This window comes from Nyctereutes procyonoides, unplaced genomic scaffold, assembly GCF_905146905.1.
Source record: "Nyctereutes procyonoides isolate TBG_1078 unplaced genomic scaffold, NYPRO_anot_genome, whole genome shotgun sequence".
NCBI classification, from domain to species: domain Eukaryota; kingdom Metazoa; phylum Chordata; class Mammalia; order Carnivora; family Canidae; genus Nyctereutes; species Nyctereutes procyonoides.
Window position 1 is genome coordinate 11,592,416 of NW_026575041.1, and position 25,232 is coordinate 11,617,647.

The following is a 25,232-nucleotide window of genomic DNA, read 5'->3' on the forward strand; positions in this document are numbered from 1 at the left end:
TGCTGTGGAGGTGGGAGTAGTGTGGGACATCCATTTAAGAGGGACTGGGCAGGAACAGGGAATTTTAGGAAAAGAGAAAAATGTCATCATCTTATAAAGAGCCAACAGTTAGGTTCATTCAACATAAGCTTTTTAGAAAGTGCAGAAATCCTTCATTGACCTGGCTTCACAGCAACCAGAAACACAGAGACATCCTCTTGATGACTAACTCAGAGTGCTCCTTAATAAGGAAGAAGGAGATGAAACAGTTCAGAAGCCACTGGAACAGGTTTAAGAGCTTTGTCTGGAGAGTAAGAATTAACTACAAAGTTAATTTACATGAGAATTTGTATTTTTATAATAGGGGTCACTAGAAGCTACCAAATATCCTGTTTATTGTAAAGTTCTATTCAGTTAGCATCACATTTTCTCAGTATTTTACCCATGAAATCATATTTTTTTTAAAAAAGGTGTAGGATCCCACATCTGAAAGGCCAAATCTGTATTTTTAGGAAAATTAAAGTGGAGATGGCACATGAAACAAGCAATCTGGCTTGAAATGATACAGCATAAAAATGTTTTAAAAAACAATGAAAGAAACTATAATTGAAATGATACTTTTTAAAAGAGTCTTTTTTAAATTGAAGAATGACAGAAATGTAAATAAATGAAAGTACAACTTAAAAAATAATGAAACATAACTTTGATGATGGGAAATTCCTTCTTACCTTTTAATAAGCATCACTAAAAAGCATCAGTTTATCACCAAGCATGGATTTGGGCTTCCTACTTATTGAGAAAATTATATAAAAGCTAAAACACATGAGGAAAAAGCAAATCTATAAGATGTTATTCTTTCTTAAGAAGAAAACAAAGGTAAAGAATGCATCCCAAACATTTTAGAATCATTTAGATTGGACCAAAAGATCTAAGATTAAGAACTAAACAATATAGCCATTATGTTTGCCTTAATTTTTTTCAGCTATGGGGTAGAATTACATGGACAGTGGAAATAGATAGATTCATCTTGCCAGGTTTTAAAATATAAATTTTAAAATTTGGAGTGTTTTTCCTGGTACTCCAATTATGTTCTTATTTTTCTTTGGGCATGAAAGTGCCCTTTCTCATATAAAATAATGGCAAAAATAAAGGGCAATAAATTAGAAATATATATTATAACATGTATGTGTGTTTATTATTTTTAAAATTCTTAGTGAAATCAAGTTGTCAATCCCACATCAGGTTCCTGATTTTTATTTTTATTTTTATTTTTATTTTTATTTTTATTTTTATTTTTATTTTAGTTCTAATATTGCTGGTCATGGGAATTTATAAGTCCTACAGCCTTTGCATTTAGAAAATGAACCTGGAAAGGACACTAACACCCACAGTTTCCAGGGATTTCCAAAGTTTTCTGAGAAACTTCTGTGCCTATCTTAAAAATTTAGGCCTAAGGAACAAAGGAAGGGGGCAGAAACTTGCAGAACAGGAAGACTAAAATGTACCGCTGTTGCTAAATAAATGTGAAATAATGACACTACTTAGCTTTTGGAGGATTTACTTCAGTGGAGAGAGATGACTCAAAGTGCACTGTTGAAAGCTCAAAGCAAGTGGGAACTTAAAGTCTCAGGCATTAAGAGGGCTGGCACATAGTGTTTCTACAGATCATAAAATCAGGCATTGAGATAATTTGTATAAAGTACTCTTGCAGGTAAAAGACAAAACTTTGATCCTTGAAAACGTTCTCAATGCTGACTTCACCTTTCTTCCATTTACCACATGCTATACTAACAACACACATGCTTTCAGCTTCGAGCAAAATGTCCTAAACCAGGTGTCAGCAGGACCGACTTCATAGGTTTGGGACCTGTGTGGTAGCACAGGGTCCTGTGCTTAGTATTATGCTCTGGTCTTTTACTATCTTGATATTCTTTAATTTTTGCACAAGAAGTTCTACCTTTTCACTTTGCACTGGGCCCCGCGAATTGTGTAGCTGGTAGTAGATGTCAGGCTGCATGTCCTCCCACACGTGGGGCACTTCAGTTATGTTCCTTGACGTACTACACAGGCTGCAGAATTTGTCTTAGCAGAAGAGGGGCAGTACTTTGTTTATACAGTTGTAATGGCCATACCTCAGTGTGGACTCATTCAATTTATTTTTTTTATTTTTTATTTTTTTAAATTTTTATTTATTTATGATAGGCACACAGTGAGAGAGAGAGGCAGAGACACAGGCAGAGGGAGAAGCAGGCTCCATGCACCGGGAGCCCGATGTGGGATTCGATCCTGGGTCTCCAGGATCGCGCCCTGGGCCAAAGGCAGGCGCCAAACCGCTGCGCCACCCAGGGATCCCGGTGATGAGGTTATTAACTGCCCATATGACATTTAATAATGCATAAGTAGTTTTATTAAAATCACGTGCTATGTAACATGGCAATAAATGAAACACAAGTCAAACACTTAAAAAAGGTACAAGTGGGATGTGCGTTTATACATCTTTAAAGAAAGTGGACTGAGGCGAGGTCCTGGCACTATTCTAGACTTGGAAAAGAGAGTAGAGAGCTTAATGTTCTGAGCCTCGGTTCCTTAGCTGAAAACTGTGGGAGAACAGGACCTACTTAACAGACATATTGTATCAATCAAATCCAATCTATGAGTCCTTCCAGAAAGTCACATGACACTGAAGGTAGTAGGCATTTGTTCGGCTAAATGGTTAAAAAACACCCAGTATAGTCAGAGATGGTTATTACTACTTAAAAGGGCTGCTTCCTCATATGATGAGGAAGGCACAAAGACCTTTGTTGGGCAGGGATCCACTCACAAGCCATGAGGTAACCAAATAAAATTGTAAATAAAATTAAATGCCCTCCAATCTTGTGACATCCATAATTCATTCATTGGATTGAGTCAGCAGTTAGGATATGCCAGATTATGCTATAATCAGGAAAATCTCCATGTAAGAGAGGTGCTCCCCATTCAGGCCAGTGGAGGGGACAGGGGAGTCAACAGGCAGGAAGCACAAAGGATGTGAAGGATAGAAGAGAGAAGTTAACATGTTCAGAGGAACACAGAGGGGCAGCTGCTCATTCAGCCAGCACTGAATTGTTGATGGTTTTCCTAATCCCTTGTTCCCTTAATCACCATCTTCAATTGCCACTGAAAACATTCATTCAAAAAGTATTTAAAGAATTCCTATAATGTATCAGGCATTAAGACTAAAGGATAAATATCTTGAGTCTATTCCTTTGATCCTAACCTAACCTCATGATTTCAGGTAAGTTTTCCTCAATTCTTCCATGCCCTCACTTGTCACCTGTCCCTCCTGTGAGCATTCTGTGTCCCACCTTTTAGTGTTCTGCTCTCTTTTCTGGCTAAAGCTGTCTGGGTTGTTGTAGGAGGTAGTAATTTTGGGCTAAAAAGACAAACATCTCCTCTAGAGATGAGGGGGCAGGAAGCAGAATCTAGACTGGTAGCATGACCCTTGAACACCCTGTGGACAGAAAAGATGCTCTACTAATCTTTTTATCCAAGAGCACAGTGCAGTATGAGCTGGATAGTTATGGCTCAAAAAAGGGTTTCTGGATGGATAAATGAATGAGTGAGTGAGTGAATGAATTAGGGTGCACCATTAATAAAAATGATACCTGGATTCTAAATCTTGGCATAGAGATAGAGAAAAATGTAATGGTCAATGGAAGGGCCACCCATGTCCCTTTTGTCCTTCTTTCTATAGAAATATAAAAATTAAAAACCTTTAAAAATCAGGGCCAGGCTGTGATTTCAAGAGAAGCAAAAAACTCCCCCAGATCCCCAGTGACTCCTCCTCCTTTCTATTTCTGGCATAAAATTAGCTGCCTGAAGACAAAGCCTTTTATTCCACAATTAAGGATGCAATTAAAAATGCAAATGCCTGAAAGAGTGAGCATAATGCTAATGAGTCTCAAAATATAAATGAAGAATCAAATTCTACTCTGCTTCAAAGGAGGCACCGGCTTAGGAGGTAGGTTCTGAGCACTTACGGGGTTAACAGGACCTCCCCTTTACCTAATGAGTCCCATTGGCAGGCTCTTTTATAGACTTAGTTTAACTTAATCCAAACAACAAGCCTGTGAACTAGGTATTATGCGCATTTTATAAATGAGAATTTTGTTTTAGCAATCGATAAGCTTTGAAGTCTGGACCAGAAGCCAGGTCTATCTGGAGGAAGTCAGTATAAAGTGTAAACCAAAGAGAGTCGATCAATATGAATTTAACCTGTGCTCCATAGGGTTGACTTCATCTTTACTGTATGGAAGTACAAGGAGCATGGGCTTCACTGAGACATAAATCTCGGTAAAGAATATGGCTTGGCCACATAGCTCCTTGCATAAGTGGTTTTTAAGCCTCTTTGGCCTTCTGTACTGTTCTTCTTCTATAGAATGGTGATAATAACCATATCTGGCACAGCACTGTTGTAGGCTTAAGGGAAGTCAGGAGTGAAGTCTAGGCACATAAGCTCTGGCCCCGGAGCGTGGCATATGCAGGCCACCCAGACGCTGCAGTATCTTCTCCAGACCTCTTCTGGTTTCTCAAGACTAGACTTTCTCTAGACTTTCTGCTTCACCCTGTTTAACTTTTTCAGATACTTGGTCACATCTCTCTCAGTAAGATTCTAAAAGAAATAAATCTGAATCCAAGCAGTTTTAATGTCCTTTTTGGCTGCAATATATCAGACTTCTGAATGAATAAATGATGATTTTACTAAATAAGAATATATGAGTGAATGACTGAGAAGTAATACAAATGCCACTGTCAGCCAGCCCAGTGCTGGTACTGGGCAGGGGGTACACGCAGATGATTGTAATACGTCCTCTGGGGACAGCGATTGAGAGCATGCTGGGTCCAAGTTGGAGGGAAGGAAGATAAAATTTGGACTTGTAATAAGTCCACAGACTTCATGGGTTTGTTTTAAATGTCCTTGAGAAATCTATAGCCACATGAAGTTAGAAGTGGCTTCACACTGGAGCAAAGTCCCCTGACAGGCTCCATTTGACATTCTTTCTTCCCACCCCCACATCACTGACCAGCAGCACACTGGAGCAGGAAGTAGAGTAGAAGGGTATACTGCCATTTAAAGTAAAAACCAGGGGTGCCTGGGTGGTTCAGTCAGTTAAATGTCTGCCTTCAGTTCAGGTCAGGATCCCAGGGTCCTGGGATAGAGCCCTGGCTTCTTCCTTCCTCTCCCCTGAACGACACTCCCCCCTGCTAGTTCTCTCTCTATCTCTGTCAATAAAATAAAATAAAATCTTAAAAAAAGAAAAAAAAAAAAAAAACAAAGACCAGAGTCTCTTCCCTATAGGATGATGTAGCTTCCGCCAACCAACAAAGTTCAGTCAGGTGGGAACCTCCTTCCCCTAGAACAAAAACCCATCAGGATATTAAGCATCCTGAGTGGAATTTGTTTTCTCAAGATTGTCCTCGATGTAACTTCCAAAGGAAGACTAAGACTGTTGATCATGAGACACAGGATGAAGTTCACCCTGCGCCTTACCCCTTCCCTAAATCCTCTCACTAAGAGGGTATCTATGGGCTATGTGTGCTTGGCTAAATCTATTATTGAATTAGCCCCCAGTTTAAAGAGAGTTAAGAGTTCAGCAGGCAAATGAAGTAGGCTGAAAGGACCTCTAGTGCCAGATGTTTCCTGGATATCCTAGTACCAGTAGGTAAAACCTGTGTTCTTAGGACATGACCAGACTCTATGGGCTTGGTGGCAGCCCAGCTGGTATCAAACTTGTATAGGACTCGTTGTTTAAGGATCTTGGCTTATATTCTATTTTTTCTTTCATATCTATATAGGAAAGAGAGTCTAGGAATTAATTCATTCAACAATTATTTACTAAGCAAACTTCTTTATGCCAGGCACTATGGCATAAGACACTAAGGGCATAATAAAATGAAGACATTAACTGGAATTTGCAGGTCCAGTATTGAATGGTGTTTCCATTTCAAGGGCCTTTACCATGAAAACTTAATAAAGACTAGAATGATCATTATTTTAACAGATGGTCTTTTTTTTTTTTTTTAACAGATGGGTTTTAAATACCAGTGATCTTCTAGGCAGGTATCACTGTAGGAAGCCTAACAGGAATACTGCAAAAATTCAAAAAGGATAATTGCCAGCATATAATGCATGAAGTATCAGGAAATAATGATCTATACATAGTATTTGAATTGTCTACAGACATGGACTATAAGAATCCTGAGGGAAGGAGGTGTGTGTTCTTATTCATCTCTGTATCTTCAACATCTGCCATAGATGTTACACTCTAGGAAAGTATGTAAACCATGTTTATTGAATGTAAGAATCAATGCATAATCAATCAATGAATGAAAGCCTTATGTTCAACAATAGGGCAGGAGGCAGACCTAAGAGCATTTGTCATATTACAGCCTTTGAAGCAAAAGGTGTCTTTAGGAAGCAGCAAAAGGTGGTGAGAGGATTTGGAGGGGTAGGGAGGGGTTGTGGGGTGTCAGCTTCTGCTTTGTCCTCAGCTTGCCTTCTGTCCCCTTATCAATATGAGAGATGTCTTGTGAGTTGACAGATCTGGGCATCCTGGAGCCTACAATTCTGATCCCCCCGCTTCAGCCTCCATGGAGTCTAAATGTGAAAAAATGTAAAATGGTGCCAGGATGTCAATCCTCCTTCTCTTGCTGAAAGGAAGCAAGAGAAAACTAGCAGAAAACAGTAGTTTGTTCAGGACCATTTCTATGATCTCTCTGTCCTGTATGGGAGAGGTTGCCTTCATAATATACAATAAATATCACCAATTAATTGTTTCCTGTGTGTCAGGTATTTAAATTCACAGTTTTATTTAGTCCTTACTACCAGTTTATGGTATCCTATCACTATTCGTATTTCACAGAGAAACCAAGGCCAGAGAGACTGACTTGTCCCAAACCACTTGAGCTAGTAAGTGGCAGAATCAGGACTTAAATTTTGTCTGTCTGGAATAATCCAGCGACTGGTTCTTCAACGCTGTTCTGTGCTGCCTCACACACAGGCCCTGGATGTCTATGCTTATATCCAGTCTAACTCTGTGATCTTGGGGAAATTATTTAACTTCTGTGAATCTCAGTTTTTTCATCTGTAAAATGGAGAAAACATTTCGTGACTCCTCAAGATATTGGGAGAATCATATGGGAAAACATATGTACAATACCATGAGCACAATGATTGGCCCACAGAAGGTGCCTGACAAATGTTTTCTTTCACTTCCACTTCCTCATCTGTACCAAACTGGCTGAACAACCAACCCAGAGATCTGCTGAATATAATGCAGTGAAGGTAAGCTCTCCTGCCTGCGTGAAGTGTCATTTGCCTGGAGTGCTCCTTCTTGTTTACTCCATCTGCAAGCTTTATATCATGACCCATTAGTGAGTTATTAAATCAAGTTAATGAGTTGTGATCTTCATTTTTTTAAAAAAGGGAGACAAACAGAATGGAAAATAAAATAACACTTTACAAAAAAAGTACAATTTAACTAAAAAGTTTTTCAGCTTTATGCTGTACGTATTTACTGGGTCACAGTGAAGAACGTTTTTCTTACTTAGAAGTTTTCAAGTTAACTCCCATAAGATCTTTAAGAATCGGTTCAGCAGTCTTTGCATTACGAAGCAATGAAGGGTCCAGGCCTTTCTAGAGCTAATTTTTCACCCCATGCTGCATTGTGATTGTCTTCCTCTCATCTTCATCTCATCTCCCATTGGATAAGAGATTCTTGCGGACAGGAAACATGACTTTTATGGCTGAGTCCTCAGTGTTCCTTATAGGACAGAGAGGTTATTGACTTAAACTCTCAAAATTGATTCCTTTGATTAACAAATGAACATGGGCCAGGCTTCACTCTGTCCTGTGACCTTTTACTCCCCATTGGTGAACTGCGCAGCTTTTCTTTCCACCTCTCCCCATTCTCCAAGTCCTGGGTGCTCTTGCTCTCCTTTTTATCATAAGAAAGGCTCTTTCCTTAGCTATTTGCACTTTTATGTGATTTCAATCACCTACATCTCTGATTCTTAGTAGCATTTGGATATAAAGGTCCATTCCTATTAGCAGCAGGAAAAGCCTTGTTCTCTGTCACAGGGATGCTTTCACCAGCTGGTAGGTAAGAAAGAGCACATATTTTAGAGGCAGGGAGAGCTCAATCTGCCCACATAGAGAGCCTCGAAATATGTGCAACAAAATGCGTATTCCAGTGGCTGGGGAGCTCAAGTGCATCTACATCTGAAGAATTCATAATGTACTTATGAAGTATTTTGAAAAATATTTTATTCAAATTTTTAACATTTTATTTACTTTTAAGGTTCTACAACTATATGTTTCACAATGCAAGAAATACACAATACAAAAAGCCCCGTAAATCAAATATATCCAAATCATTCACATAGAACATGTACAGTGTTATCACAAGCAGCAATCAACTCCATTTGTACAGCACTACCAAAGTACTTCAGGCACCTTACACAAAAGATTCAAAGAAGGAAAATAATTACAAGTAGATTGGAAAATAGAGATGGTTGGTTCAAGTTTAGAATGCTGCCTGGCTCAGATATGCTAGTTCCCCCTCCCTCCTTTCAACACTTTCAGGACAAATTGCTATCACCTGGGTGGACTATTTCTAGTAAGGGAATAAGGCCAGCTCATGCAAGATGTAGCCTCTGAGACACAGCCAGGGCAGGGTTAGATTTGAGTGTGTGTGTGTGTGTGTGTGTGTGTGTGTGTGTGTTTGTGTGTGTAGGGAAGAGGAAGCAACTCCTAGGGGAAGGGTGATTTTGTGGTGCAAATATCCTACAAGTCAGCTAAATTGTTTATCACAGAACAAAGAAAGGCTGTTAGCTTTCCGGTTTAGGTTTTGGCTTCATGGAAAAATACCAATGAAACTAAAGAAATCCCATATGTCCTGTAGTGCAGTTTATCCAGTGTAAAAACCCCAAAGGGGTTTGTGTTTGAGTTTCTCCTCTTGGCTAATCTATTCTTTAATCTAAGAGTTCAGGGCTGAGCTGCCAGGAGCAGATTGGGAATTATAGCTAAAGTGCGTTCAACAGCTGATACCACAGAAGCTGAGCCCTTGGGAGGTGGAGTGAGAAGGGAGGTAAAAGATCTTACCCCACCACCAAAAAGCTGTGGCACATCTCTTCCCTCCTGGGGCCTCAGTTTCCTCTCCTGTAAATTAAATAGTGGACCTGGTGATAGCTAAGATTCCTTCCAGCTCTAGACTTACATAAAGCCAAGCATAAGAATATTCCAGGATGTCATTCTCAGATTAAAGAAACATGCTCATCATTTGATATTTATATAATCAGAGAAATCCTGCTACTAATTTATTTTGAGAGAGCAACTTAGTTGACTTTCTAAAATAAGTACAACCAACTGGCACTGGCCCTATTCAAGTGCTCTAGATAAAGCAAGCATCTCTATGAAAATCCTATAGCCATATTTGGTGTAGCCCTGCCCCCCCCCAAAAAAAGGCTGGGGTGGGGGTGGGGACAAAGGTACAAAGTTACTAAAGTACAAAGGTACTAAAAAGATCCTTTTTTAGTAAGAATTCCCTTAGACTTTGCTAGTTCATTCCATTGCATTGCCTTTTTGCTGTTGTTGTTGGGGTAGGGTTTGTCAGTTTTATCACAGCATATGAAAACAAGGCCGGGGGCGGGGGGGTCTTCTAAGTTCTTTCCCTCTGATTTTACTCTATATATGGCCACTATCTCTTCCAATTTTATGCCTCTAAGAGTCATTTAGTGCTAAGATCAACCCTCTAGGTACTAAATAAGTATTAATAATTATACATTTGGAAACCAAATATCTTATTTGTATAGTAGAGAGATCATTTGGAGAATTTCCCATGAAGTGTCAGCTATTTTTGAGTGTCACTGAAAAGAAGTTCTTCATTTCAATGCAACCTCCAACTGTTATTAAGATAACATTCTTTATTACCTTAAATCCTCATCTCTTTTGTATGTCATTCTTTATTTATCATTTTAGAGAATAAAGGTTTGGGTCTGATTAATACTACTCTTTCAAATTAGTCTATTCATTTTATGTTATATCACTATATTACTCCATTTAATTTTCCTAATCTTCCACAACTTAATTCAAAAGACTAAACTATTACCAGTATATTTTCAGCAAAGTTCTTCTAGTACATTAACATTCTTCTGCATCCTATTTTTTTAACAAGATATCAACAATATGATAATTTTTCCTTTCAGTGTTATTCTATATATCTATTTCATTTGCATTAACTGATTTTTCTCTATCCTATTAACCGAATTGGCTTTTCCCAATTTGCTACCCAAGACTAAAGCATTTCAAGATTTAAAATATTTTGCATTACAAAGACCAGCAATATAAAGCCAGAAGGGAGAAAAGAAAAGCCACTTTCCATCATATCTGTGACTTTGGGACAAAACTTGTTCCAGGGTGGTTCTTAATGGCTGCTGTTGTGGATTACACTGGAGTATATCAAAATAATCTTGTGAAATCAAATTTGGAACATTAATAGTCAAAAATAATTTTGTTTTTTATCCTGTTTTTATTTTAAATCTCAGGGCTTCCTAAGTATTTGAACGCCCTAGAATAAGAAGGGACTCTATGCTTTCTCCAAGGACCAGCAAATCAAGGCCTTTGAGAATGTGCTACCATCTGAAATCCTGCTCCCTTCTTGGTCCTGCTGTGCCTATCTGATACACACAGAAGATAGCATCAGAGCCAAAGTGGAATCAATGGAACATGTCAATTCAACTACATAATTTAGTATCCATAACATACCCTTCATGCTAGGGAATAACAGTAAAATCTCAGGTGAGGAGGATATGACCTTTGGTGGGAATCAGACCAGATTTTGGGGCCAAGTGAAGAGAGGAGAATGCAGTGAGGATTGGGAGTGGTTCCTCCAGTGGCACATAGATTCATTTTGACAACTTATTAGGTATCATTTCCCTCCTTTGGTTGTTAATACTTATATTATTTTAAAAAGTATAGTCAGCATGGATGAAGTATATTTTGGAAGGGATATAGGAGGCATGCACTAAGAAGAGGTGCATGTTACAGTTCATTGATGATGGATCTTACTCAAGAGTTAACTACAGGGCTAAAAGACAGGAATGCATTTCAAGTTCAATCAATCTTTTTTTTTTTTTCCTGGTAAATTAATGCATTTTGTCAGGCAAGGAACAGGTAACTTTCACAGTCTGAGAAACGATTGGTCACAAGATACCACAGAAGAAAGTCTTTCCACCAAAACTTGTTGGTAAGAAGCATGTAACTCTTTCACAGAGAACTTTGACTTTCAATCAATACACCAAAGTTCATGCAATATATATCAAGCAGGTCAAGAGGTGATACAAGAATATTTTCTTCCTATACTGACGGTAAGAAAATATCCAAGGCATTGGTCCATATATTCAATTTAAGATGATCAGGAATGAAAATGTTTCTTCTCATTATTTTACTGCAACCTGTACTAAGAACTTGACCCTAGACCATAACATTCTCAAAGAGTAACTTATTAAAAGCAGGGCTTTTTAACTAATTTAACATAATAACATTTCAAAATGTCTTCAAAGTGGTTAAAAATAGTCTTACAGTCTTACAGTGGTGTATTGATGAGCATGAGTTAATAAGAACACATGTTCCATTGGCACAAGGTGTTGCCTTTATCTCCCCAAGCTGCATCGCTCACAATGTGGAGATCACAGTAAGAAATGCTCCTTTGCCTACCTGACATAGAGGGAGCGTTTTTGATTGGTTCGCAGGGACCCGGACCCGGAGCTCATGCTGTGGTTCATCATCTGCTCGCGTAGGTCATGGATTTTGGCCTCAAATCGAGCGTAATCTGGGAAAGGAAACAAAGATGGTAGATTTGGTCCTGAGACTTCAGAGAAGGAGAAATTGTGCACTGCCAAGACAGCTACTTGTCCCTGATGTTGGTTGCTTTGCCAAAACTTAGGGAGATGCACAACTCAAAAGGGTGAACATGAAGGGATCAGTTGCTTAATATTATTTATTTACAGACATTCACAAAAGGAAAAGGACATTCACCAAAGGAAATCAGTTACTTTCCCAAATGTAAATAGAAATTATGCTGCCATCAAATCCCCACATGTGAAAAGTCCGTGGGGGAAGAGGTGTGCATTGTTATATATGGGCGGCACAGGGCATACCTGTGATGATAAAAATGTGCTGTCTTGACTGTGGTAATGGATACAGGTAATTGCACATATGAAGAAATTATATACAACTAACTATACTCACATATACTCACACAAATGAGTCCAAGTAAAACTGGGAAAATTGGAATTAGATTGATGGATTATATCAAAGTCAATATCCTGGCTGTGATACGATGCTGTAGTTTTACAAAATGTTGCCATTGGAGGAAAACTATGAGTAAAAGTTACATGGATCTTCCTATATTACTTATTGCAACTGCATATGAATCTATAATTATCTCAAAATAAAAGCTTTAATTTAGAAAAGGGGGAAAAAAAAAAACAACCCACCAAGACCATGAACAAACAAATATACAAGGAATTAGCAATGTTATTGGGAGGGGAGTTTGAGTCTACAGTTAACTTTCAGCCTGATAGACTGAGAACCAAGTGTTTGGTGATGAATTGTGTAAAAAAACCCAAAAACTAAAAACACCAACCTTCCTTTTAATTTGACTAAATTTTTTTTTTTCTGCTACAGGATTGTTAGAAGCTGATCATTTGGGATTATACCTTAATTTTGCCTTATAACTTTAATATAAAAAATCCATACACTAAACCTCATCACTTCTAAGATGCATAATATATTTAAATCAGCTTCTAAGAGAATGGCATTGGAAATGAGGGTAAATATATTTTAGAAACATTCAAACATATGCGCCTAAAATATCAAGAAAATATAGATATATATCATACTATTTCTTCATAGGAAAAGTATTTTTTCCATATGTCAACCCAATAAAAATGAAGACAGCACAAATAGGTTTTAAGATACTTATTAACACAATCAGCATGTAAAAAGTAAAAGCTTCTGAAGTTTTTATATTCCTGATCACAATTTGTTCTTTCATCTCCGTGGCACATAATGTTTTACTTTAGTAATATCGAGTAGGTGAGAAGGCCAATTTACTTACAAGGTAAATGTAAAAATGCTAGTTCGAATTATAAATAGTTCTTTTGATTACAAAGAAATTCATCATAAAGAATTTTTTAAAATGCTAATTCAAATGATAAATTGTTCTTTTATACAGAGGAACTCATCATAAAGCATTTCCTTAATACATTTCAAAAAACAATTTGATTTTCAATTCAACTTATTCATAACTTTTCATAAAATGAACTAAATGATGACTAAATGAACATAATAAAAGATGATCTACTTGCAGTGTTTCAAATTCTTTACAACAAAAAGTTCCACAAATTAAATTTAAGCTCAATTTACTATCTGTTGGTTATTATGGGGTGGTATATCATAAAAGAGAAGATTTGGGGCAGCCCTGGTGGCGCAGTGGTTTAGTGCCACCTGCAGCCTGGGGTGTGATCCTGGAGACCCGGGATCGAGTCCCACATCGGGCTTCCTGCATGGGGCCTGCTTCTCCCTCTGCCTGTGTCTCTGCCTCTCTCTCGCTCTCTCTGAATGAATAAATAAATAAATCTTTTTTTTTTTTTAAAAAAAAAGAAGATTTGACCTTGGTTTTCAGTGATAAATGGACAACTGGATAATGACCTATGAATGTTAAATATTTTTAAAGTTTAGTACTCTAAAGATAAAACCATAGAAGCTGACTGGAAATTTCTGGTGCTTAAGCAAAGTCTTATGTAATCTAGATTTGGAAGGCTTCCTCTTCAAAGCTTAGCTTTAAGTAATTAAATCCTAAATGACTAAATAAGCAGAACACATATTTAACCTAAAATCTATTGATTATAATTTATGATATTTATTTCAACCCCTTTTTACAGAGAGAAAAAACATTCATTCATAACAATCGATATATGACATATATGACACTGTATACAGATTTAAATCATTTTGGGCAAGTCATCCTAAGAGTCAATTAATATTCATTGGCATCACATGGCAGACACTATGCTTAGTGCTATGTGGGCAATATTTCTTTCTTAAATCACAAAATAAAGTTCATGGATGTTGTCAAAATTTGGACCATATGGAAAAACACAGAAGAAAAATTGAGAGGTCCTCTTAGCTCTTCTGCCTTCCCTACCTTTTCCTTCCTCCTCATTGCTGTCCTTTGCGTAGCTTTCTCTAAAGATACATGATGTGCACAGACAGTTATTAACTCATTTTTTTAAAGATTATTTATTTATTTGAGAGACAGAGAGCGAGAGTGAAAGAGCATGAGCTGGGGAAGAGGCAGAGGGAGAGAGAGAGACAGACTCCTTGTTGAGCTGGGAGCCCGATGCAGGACTTGATTCTAGGACCTTAGGATCTTGACCTGAGCCAAAGGCAAATACTTAACCAACTGAGCCACCCAAGTGCCCCCAACTCATTTCATATATATATACACACACATACCCACATACATATGAGATGGTAAATATATATTAGGCTAATACCTTTTTCTCTTTTTAACTATGTAACTTGGATCTTTTCCTGCCTTCTCCCAAATACATAGCTATATTTCTTAATACCCTTAATGGCATCACATGGTTAAGACTTTATTTAACAGTTGCAGAGAAGTAAAGCAGAAGATAGACCCATCCAGCTTTTTGCTGTTATAAACAGGATATCAGGCTGTGTGAGCACATTTATGGAAGGTTGATATAATGCTATGGTGCAGGTACGAGTCAAAGCTTTGCACAGACGTCATGCAGCCCCCACTCCTAGAGAATCAGATACTCTGGCCTGGAAACAAAGCAGGATCTCTTAGGGTCTTCTGAGCGTGCTTCCACATTGCTACTTCCTAAATACCAGGCATTTCCCTGAGAATTACTAAATCCCCCATCTGCTCCCAGGACACCCTCTCTTACAACTTTGGTGACTGCACTACCATGATAAAAACCTCAAGTCCCACCTCCTATCTCCTACTAAAGCATCTTAATTCAGTGCCAGTCCCCGACCCCATTTGACCACTTTCATACTTTTTTGTGTTTATCACAGCAAATTGCAGTGTTTTGTGCAGTTGCTCATCTTCCCCATTTAGACTGAACTCTCTGAGAACAGAAGCCACAACTCACTCTCGTTGGGCTTCCCTGTTCCTAAAATAGTGTCTGGTATGCAGGAGGCATTTAATAATAGGGGTTCAATAAATGTTTTCTGAATGAATCATAAATGAGGAAGTAAGCAGAACCATTAAATAAGTTTAGTTATAAAATGCCTACAGGTACTGAAATTGCCTGTTCTTGATGTTAAGGATTTTTTTTTTTTTAATGAAGAAAGAAAGACAACATTCAGGACGCCTGGGTGGCTCAGTGGTTGAGCATCTGCCTTCAGTGCGGGGCGTGATCCTGGAGACCTGGGATCGAGTCCCATGTCAGGCTTCCTGCATGGAGCCTGCTTCTCCCTCTGCCTGTGTCTCTGCCTCTCTCTCTTTCTCTCTGTGTGTGTGTGTCTCTCGAAAATAAATAAATAAAATCTTAAAAGAAAAAAAAGAAAAAAAGAAAGACAACATTCTTCTCCTGTGAGACTGACTTCTTTTTTCAAGGCTAAATAGTCTATCCAATTTCAGAGTTTTATTCCTATCTAATTGCTGCCATTCCCAAATCCCACTGATACTTTTCTTGTTCTCCAGGTGATCTCTGTGTTCTCCCCACTTCAGGCATGTCATACATTGGAAGCACTTCTCCGATACTTAACCTGTATCTGATAAGCACTTTGTAAGGCTCTTCTGGCTGTCACATTTTATATGTCACAACAGGCTACTTGCTTTAATAGTAAGCTGTGTTCTCTACTGTATGGCTCATTAGATTCCCCAGATGTTTTCTGCCTTGCTTTTGAAATGTTTGTTTTACACCATATTCTACAGTGTTTACACTCCCCACTGTGGACAGGGAAGTGTTGTGTTATATTGAATTTGTCTTAATTAGAATATATCCTGCCCTCAATTCCTCCACTTTGACAGTCGGGTCAGATCCTATGTTTTTATTTCTGTTTAAAAGTGCTTGCCCAACTCTTCACTCTTTTTTAAAATTTATTTATTGATGTTTAGTAAGAAAGAGAGGGAGAGAGACAAAGGAAGTTGGGGGAGAGAGCCAGAGAGCATCTTAAGCAGAGCCCTATGTGGACTTGATTCCACGACCCATGAGATCATGATCCAAGCCAAAACCAAGAGTCAGAAATCTAACCGACTGAGCCACCCAGGCACCCCTTTATTTTTATTTTATTATTACTTGATTATTCATTATTACATGAAGTAGCCTCCATGCCATTGTGGGACTTGAACTCATGAACCCACTATCAAGAGTTGCATGCTCCACTGATTGAGCCAGCCAGGGACCCCTCTTCACTATTTTTTTTTTGAAAAGAAAATTTAAGTATAAGTAATTTCATCAGAGCAGAAGCAATAAAATCTGAATTTACAAATATAAATGGTATTTGTGAGAGTCACACAGGGACAGAGAGAGAAGAGGAGGAATGTCTCCAGCTTCTCAGAGATGAATGAGTTTATGGTTAGAAATGCTCTAGAATAAATAAGAAAACAGGTCTGTAAATTGTGAGATAGAACTTCTTTATGTCTTATAATGGTGCTGAAAATCAGTTTTCAGCATGACAAAAACTACCACCACCGTGTCCGTTTAAGCTTAATCCCTGCTCTTCTCCCTAAAGCTTTCAGCCCCATTTCTGCTTTCCTTTTTCATAGATTTTTTCAATCAAATCCTAACACTCAGGGGGAACATTTATGTGAGATCTGAAAGCGCTCCAATCTTTACATCATCTAAAGGAGAATTCCTGTTTTCTGAGCACCAGTAATGGGCTAGTGTCTGTGTGGTGTAATTGAAATATTATTTCTCCTAACAAAGCTCTGAGGTAGGTATACCATTTTCAAGATGGTATACTAAATGGAATGATATACAATGGATGGCATACAAATGGATGGTATGGAAACAAAGGCAGAGAAGCTAATTAACTTCACCAAAATCACTAAATTGACCTTGGATCTTTGTGAGGTCAATTTATTTCCATTATATCATGATATCTGATATAACATCTTACTTCTCCTTTAGAATCTAAGGTGTCCTCAACGCTCTCCTTCTCTCTCTTGACATCTTGCTCTCCTTCTTCTCATCTGCTGTGTTGATCATGTGTACGCTGAGCTTCTTTATTGCCGTGCAAACCCCTTAGAGGGTGAGGATGCCTCGCCTATCTCTGGTCCCCAAACCTCGGGCCTGTCGTTCCTCGTGCTCTAGACTCAGGACTGTGTCAGGTGCTTGGCAGATAGTGTTGAATAAGACAGAACCTGAAGGAGTTTGCTTCCAGAATGTGACAATGTCAAGGAAATTAAGCATAAGAATGCTGTGCGGAGTTGCATTAAAGAGGCAGCACCTTATTCTGTCTTACTTAGCATGAAATAGATGCCTGGTAAATGCTTTCAAAATTACAAGTTTATATTTATTTTATGTTTTATGTTTCTTGGGGTTTTCTTGTGTAACAAGAAGCAAACTGCTGAAAACCAACTTCTAGGCAAATGTTTTAGAGGAGTTTCAAGAAATGTTATTTCCAGCTGGTTCTTTCTTCTATGTATGAAAAATTTCCCCTTCTTGGGCATGTAAATACAGTTGTTTTTGTTGAAACAGATTCATACTGGGATTGCATTACTTGCTTTCATTTGGTTGGACATGATGGGTGATAACAGTAGACAGGGTACAAAACGTGGTTTATACAGATGGGGTCAGAATCCTGGCTCTGCCACTTACTAGTTGTGTATTACTGTGAAAGTTATTAACCTTTCTGGGCTCAATTTTCTCATAAGTAGAACAGGAATAATAACTGTTTCTATGTCAAGATGTGTTGGGAAGATTACAAGAGAGCCTGTGGACTTCAAGGGTTGGCTCTTGGTAATGACTGGTAATTCCTCCGGGTAATTTTCACATGTAATTCAACACCTATTCTTATTCTTACTTGTAAAAGTCATAACCCCTTTCTGTATTAGGTAAAATGAAAACCTGTCTCCACTCCTAGAGCACCCCCCCCCCCCGGTATAGACTCATTCTGCCTATTATCAGTTTCTCAAGAGTTTGAGCTACTGATGGACACTTGGAGGGAGAAAAGCAAGGGTGTGAACACCATACACTGCACATGAGAAGGAGCTCTGCTATACACTCTGCTATATGCTTCTGCAATTTGTCAAGGGTGAACAAGGAGACCCAGAATGCAAATCCACCCTATCATTCACACAGGAAAGGAGGCATTGCCTCTGTGAGGGGGCTGACATTGTTTAATCCGACTTGATTAAAGCTGCCCAACTGCTCACATTTTCAAGGCTCAGATGACCAGCCTCCTGTCTTAGAGAAGCAAACAATGAGCTCAATGTGTTAGACAACAGCATGAAGCTACGGGCATGCTCTTCTCCAAGTGAACTGGTGGGGAGGGCACCCCTCTGCAGTTACAACCATGCTGCTGACTCCCAAATCATGAGATCAGAGGAAGCAGTGAGCAGAGGAAAGGCGATTAGGAACTTGAGTTTAGGAGGCCAGCTCTATATCTTAAGCCTATCATTTGCTACCAATGGGGCCTTGGGAAGTTTCTGAACCTTAGTTTGTTCATCTGCAAAATTGTGAGATTCCTCTCATAAAGTAGTTTTGAGAATCAAAATGAGATTTGACAGGAAGCACTTCACAAATGTAAAATAGTTGTTGCTTGCTATTACCCTGGTGGCTTCCTTCAGAATAAATGCATATGCAGTCCTTAGTGGCACTAATAAGGACAGTAGCATCCTATTCCTGTTTGTTCATTATGGACACTGCACAGCTTTAACAACAACTGGTGAAATCACTGAGCTGTTAGAGGGGTTCAGCACATCCAGGCGACACAGGCTGTTTTCCTGCTGAGCTACCATTTCCTCGCTACAGGGAAAAGTAGTTTGAAGAGGCCACCTGCTACATGCCTGAGAAGTGATGCTTTTAATAGACGAATCTGAATTTTAAGTTCTTAGTGCTTCAGAAGCTAAGGAAGGTTAAGCTTTGGGGCACCTTCCAATAGGGCTGCAGCAAATATCAATGGTGTACAGTCTACTGGTGTTGCAATCTTGTTTACCGCACATGACCCTCTTTGTCGCCAGTGTCCAGGAGGGGTACATGCAAAGGATGCAGGAGGAATAGTTTATATCTATCTTTATTTAGCATAACATCTGATCACTGCTCCAGGGATGAGATACTGTGGGCAGTTATAAAAGCTTCCATTTCTTTGGGATAAACATCCTTTTTTCATTTATTCAGCAAACATATCTTCGGGGTTTATGCCATGCAGGCACAATGCTAATTGCTAGGGACACCAAATTCACTGGAAAGACCTTTGCCTCAAGGGACTCACAGGCTAGTGCTTTGCTGCCTTCAATTTTCTGGTTTCCTGTTGTGAATATAAAAAAGAACATCTGCCATTTAAATATCTGCTTCTTCTGAGTGGTATCAAGTACTTTCTAGAAGGTGATAGGATATCTCTGTCATGGGAAGAAGCCAATATATTCAGATCCATGTTATAATGGAGACATTGAGGCAAGGTAAATCTTTGTGAAAGACTCTGTTGTACTGGTGAAAGGAGAAGAGCAAGAAGGGTCTCAAAGTAGTGCCCTGGAATGAGTTGCTGGATTTGTGTTTTGGCTCTGGGTGATGTTGGGAAAATCCCTTAACCTCTCGGAGATAACGGTTTCCTCATTTGTTAGGTGGGAAAATCATCTCTGCCCCATACAACTTTGTCCTGAATATCTAATACGGTGTACTTCATTTTCATCATTTTAAGCAGTATTGATATTTAAAAGCGCCATCAGTTAATAACAATAATAGCACCTTTTTTGGAGAGGGTGGATACAAGACTCATTTTGATCTTACAGGCTGAAATGCATTTGTGTAGGGGGAAAGATGTGAGCCTCCTAATTAGTGTAATCTGATAAATAAAGTGTTAAAGCAAGAACACCCCAAATATGTCACTACACTCAGGGTGCCTGGGTGGTGCAGTTGGTTGAGTGTCCGACTTGGTTTCAGCTCAGGTCATGATCTCAGGGTTGTGAGATCAAGCCCGGTATCAGGCTCCATGCTCAGTATGGAGTCTGCTTGAGATTCTTTCTCCCTCTCCCTCTCCCACTCATGTCCTCCCTCCCTCTTTCTTTCAGAAATAAATCTTTAAAAAATGTTACAGCACTCTCTCCTTATCTTCTACATATCTACATACTACATACATATATCTATATACTTTATCTATCTATCTATCATCTGTCTATCATCTATCTATCTATCATCATCATCTATCTATGGGTCAAACATAGATCACAGGTTATGTCTCAAGTCTAAGAAGAAATACTTTGTCAAAATTCTTTTGTATGATGATACAAAAATAACTGTATTTACTTGGAGCTTAGAAAAAAACTCAACTATTCCCATTTCACCACCTCTTCTTTTCTTACTTGCCCTGGGATTTCAGAGCCAGACAAACACAGAAAAGGTCCTGCCATATTATATTAGGCTTTAGAGATACCTTAGAGCTTTCGCTTACTCTGGCTGCTTTACAAGCTGTCATGCTGGAAAGGGTGGTGTTTTTATGTTTTTTATGGACTACTTTAGAAGACTGGCTTCCCCCCCATACATGCCCACCTGCTTTCAAGAGAGCTGACCTCTGGCTGCTGGAATTTACTAACTGTTTACTTCAACCCCTGACTTAGCTCATCTCTCAGGTTGCCAACCTGCAGGTTGCCACCTCTGAGTTAAAGTGGTGACGTGGACTTTTCCACTGCTAAAGATTTACAGATGTTGTTTGGCTTACTTCTGACCCAAGCTACCATGCTACGTGTGTGTGTGTGTGTGTGTGTGTGTGTGTGAGAGAGAGAGAGAGAGAGAGAGAGAGAGACAGAGACAGAGAGAGAGAGAGAGACAGAGAGATGGAGAGTGAAAGAAAGAGATACATAGATTAAAAACTAAATTCACGGGCAGCCCCGGTGGCTCAGTGGTTTAGCGCCACCTTCAGCCAAGGGCCTGATCCTGGAGACCAGGGATCAAGTCCCACATCAGGCTCCTGCATGGAGCCTGCTCCTCCCTCTCTTTCTCTCTCTCGCTCTGTCTCTTATAAGTAAATAAAAATCTTAAAAAAAAACAAAACAACTAAGTTCACTAGAGTCAAACTTTAATCAAGAATCCTAGACAATAGGATAAGTCTCCTATCTTCTCTGCATTTCAACAAAGAAGAGGATGTATATACCCATCTCTTGTATATCTCCAATGCTAAGCATTAAGAACTCAGTTGTAGACGCCAGGAGGGCAAGACATTGTCCTAATTTTTTCTGTATCCCTAACATTTAAAATAGAGTATGACGGGGCTCAGCAGTTTAGCGCTGCCTTCAGCCCAGGGCCTGATCCTGGAGACCCGGGATAGTCCCATGTTGGGCTCCTTGTGTGGCTCCTGCTTCTCCCTCTGCCTGTGTCTCTGCCTCTCTCTCTCTCTCTCTCTCTCTGTCTCTTGTGAATAAATAAGTAAAATCTGAAAGAAAAAATAAAATAGAGTATGACACACAGTTATCAGTATGTAAATGCTAATATAAACATTAGCTGAGTTGGGTGAGTTAAATAAAGACTTCAGGGAAAGAAAATTGATCCTTTAGCTTGCCTAATCTACTTTGAAGTATATCAAACCTTTAAAACATTTTTTAATAACACGTTGAATGAAGATATGTTGTCTCTCTCTGTCTCTGTCTTTCTCAATAGAATCGGGATCATTTGTTTTTGACTTGAACAATTTTCTATGCAGCTTGGCTGGAGACCCTTTAAAGAGGTTCCAGCCAAATGCTTAGGAATTCTTTAATGTGTAAAATGAAGTAAGTTTTATGGGCAAACCTAGTCTGAATCCCTAACCATCTATTTTACACAATATGCATACAACCCTGAAAATTAGATACGTCAAATCTCAAATTGGCTTCATGCAAGCTTTGTTTTATAGATTCACATAGGTAGATTTTTTTTTTAATTATCAGGATTATTGCAAAACAGAGTCAGCAAAGAAACTTCTTGAGCTTGGCAAAGCCTATGTCTTCAAGCAATTAGGAGTAGCCTGATATAATGTGATTTTAAAAAAACTCTGAAATAAATATGATCCAACTTCGCATCTTAAGTTCACTGCTGACTCACAACATGGATTTTGTGCAAGTTATTCAACCCAGAGAAGATTTGGTTTTCTCATTTGTATGATAAAAAAATCACCTACCTCATCAGATTGTTTGAAGATTAAATGTAATGGCATTTGTAAATGGTATACTTTGGTGCCAGGAATAGACTAGAATGCTCAATAAATGGAAAGGAAGAAACACTAAAATCTCTTGAAGCCTTATATTCCTTGTTTATGAAATGGGGATGATACTAATACCTCCCTTATACCAGAAGTTTGTTGTGAGGATCAAATGAAGAAACAAATACAAAAAAAGTTTGATAAACTGAATGGTACAGTACAAAGATAAAGTGATAACAAAAACAATTCATACAGGGGCACCTGGGTGGCTTAGCGGTTGGGTGTCTGACTCTTGGTTTCAATTCAGGTTATGATCTCAGGGTTGTGAGATCGAGCCCTGCAGATGATCTTCCTCTGTCTCCCCCCACCACTTTCTCGCTCTCTCAAATAAATAAATATTAAAGAAAAAAATAAAAACAATTCATATATTATAGTCTTTTTAAAAATTCCAATGTGCCTAGAAGAATATTTCCTCAGTATCTGAAATTTGCCTCAAACAATTTGATTTGTTTTGTGGAATTTTATTTCTATCTTTGCTATGGAAATAAGCCACATAGGGCATCATGCATGAGAGAGTAAACGTGAAACTCTGAGGGGCAACTGGAAACTGCTGATATCATTAGGGCCTAGCTACCAGTGGTGATGATCTAAAGATTTTGCTGGTAGGTTGGGTGAAAGCCTCAGAGCTTGGGAGGCACAGGCTGTTGTTTAATTGGTGTGATTCGTAGCTAATGATGCATCAGAAGAAGGATCAAGGCACTATGCCTTCTAATTTAAGACATAGTGCTTGAGACTACATTCAACCAGATAAGAAAGCCTTCCTTGGCAAATACAAATATTAAATCTTTGCTGGATTTGTCTTGTTCCTTCTTTTGTATTAAAATCATGGAACTAGAAGCTAAAATAATAATGTTCAAGCTTCCTGTGTTCTTCTGCAATAATGATCAGTTAGATCTTGCCCAAAGAAAAGGGGGATATTTTTGCTTAATTATAGCCTAGGGCAGAGAAAGGAGATAAAGCAGTCTGGCTCTAGAGGTAGGCAGGTTGGCAGTCCCCTTGGGTGTGACTTAAGTGGTACAAATATCTTTCTTGCTTCCACAACATTCCTATCAGATTATCCTTTAATAGTGTTTTGAAAAATATGTAGACATATTACCTTGGAAGATAACCCACTATTCTAGGAAAATAGAAGCACGATGGAAAGAATACTTCCCATAGTGACTCAGAGAGGCTAGGCAAATTGGCCAAGGTCACACAGCAGAGCTGGGACTTGAATCCAAATCTTAGAGTGCTGGCCTCATCCAGGGCATTTTTTGCTACAGTGATTCTATAATTTCCTCTACAGGTGATTGCTAGTTCCTCTTTCGCTCCTGGCAAGTATACAGGCTATCTCAGACTTGGCTTCGTCATCCTACACAACCACTTACACAACCAATTTCTGCTCCAACTATGGATTCATGTCTATAGTGAATTCTATAAGGTAGGTTGGTAAGATCAAAATGAAAAGGCTTTGTTTGGTCTCCCCCACCATGCTTCCGAAATGAAAGCTGTTCAGTATATATTAGTGTGATTCTGGGTTTAAGGCTCAACTAGAAACCATGACTCAGGCAACAACGATGACAGACTGGGCACTTATCAGGGTTGTGGGGAAGCAGGAGATGGTCAAGAGAGAGAGCACTCAGACCTGATTCTGGTACGCTTTGAATCTGCAACAGTCTAGTTCAGGAATTCCTGGCAGTGGCTGCAGAGAGCAGGGCCATACTGCAACAGAGAAAAATAAGGCCAAGGGTAGGAGCACTTTATGAATCTAAACTTGTATAACAGACTGTGGGGTGTCTGTGTCCTTAAAAGGATGTCTTTCCTATTTTTTTCTTGTTTAAATGTCCTTTTTATACTTAAGAGGCATAACAACCAAATGTAATGCATGATGCTTATTTGTATCCTGATTAGGAAAAAGACATTTTCAAACCATTATAGACTACATAGTAGGTCATAAAAAGAATTATTTTTCATTCTGTTGGGTTTCATTCTGTAGTATCGTGACAATATAAGAAAATGTTCTTTATTCTTTATAGTTTTTGCATATTGAAGGAGTGAAGAGATAGTGCTGAATTTGTTTTGAAATGCATAAGCAAAAAAATATTTTAAGTGACATATGAAGTAAATCAGCAAACTCTTGGCTATTATTTTTTTAAAGTCTCATTTATTTATTTGAGAGAGTGAGAGAAAGAGAGAGCACAAACGGGGGAGAGGAGGAGCAGATGGAGAGGGAGAAGCAGACACCCCACTGAGCAGGGAGCCTGAAGCAGGACTTGATCCAGGACCCTGGCATCATGAGCTGAGCCAAAGGCAGACACTTAGCTGAATGAGCCACCCAGACACCCCAAACTCTTGACTATTATTGAATCTGAGTGGTGAGTACACAAGCATTCTTTGTACAGTTCTATTTTTTGTATATGTTCGAAAATGTTCACAATAGAAATATTTTAATTGAATATTTAAAAAGATTAAAAATCATAATTTGACAAATTAAGCTTATACTACTATTTCAGTTGTGTGAAAGGACATGGCTCTTCCTAGCCTCTTCACCTGGGTGCATCACTCTGAGTTCTGGTTTTCTTGTGGTAAAACAGGTATAGGACATTTAAACCTAGCATTGTTTTGAGATTCAATTTGGGTAAGAGCTGTGGAAGTGCTATGCTGCTCAAATGTATCTGTTCAATCAGCAAACATTCCTTGAGCATCAACCATGGCAAAGCTCTGTGTTAGATACCAGTGATAAAATGATTAAAAAGTAGTAACTGCACACAAGGACTTTCCATTATGAGTAGCTACGTATAGTGTG

The 25,232-nt window shown here is 38.7% G+C and overlaps 1 protein-coding gene across 17 annotated transcripts in view; it reads right to left on the bottom strand.

Moving 5' to 3' along the window:
• Nucleotides 1-25,232, bottom strand: part of DLG2 (discs large MAGUK scaffold protein 2) — an 885,772-nt gene that overhangs the window by 136,216 nt on the left and 724,324 nt on the right. For all 17 annotated transcript variants that reach the window (XM_055320441.1, XM_055320437.1, XM_055320439.1 and 14 more), the window contains one exon: nt 11,735-11,849. In XM_055320441.1, coding sequence (XP_055176416.1) covers nt 11,735-11,849 — 115 coding nt within the window. The remainder of the gene's footprint in view (nt 1-11,734; nt 11,850-25,232) is intronic.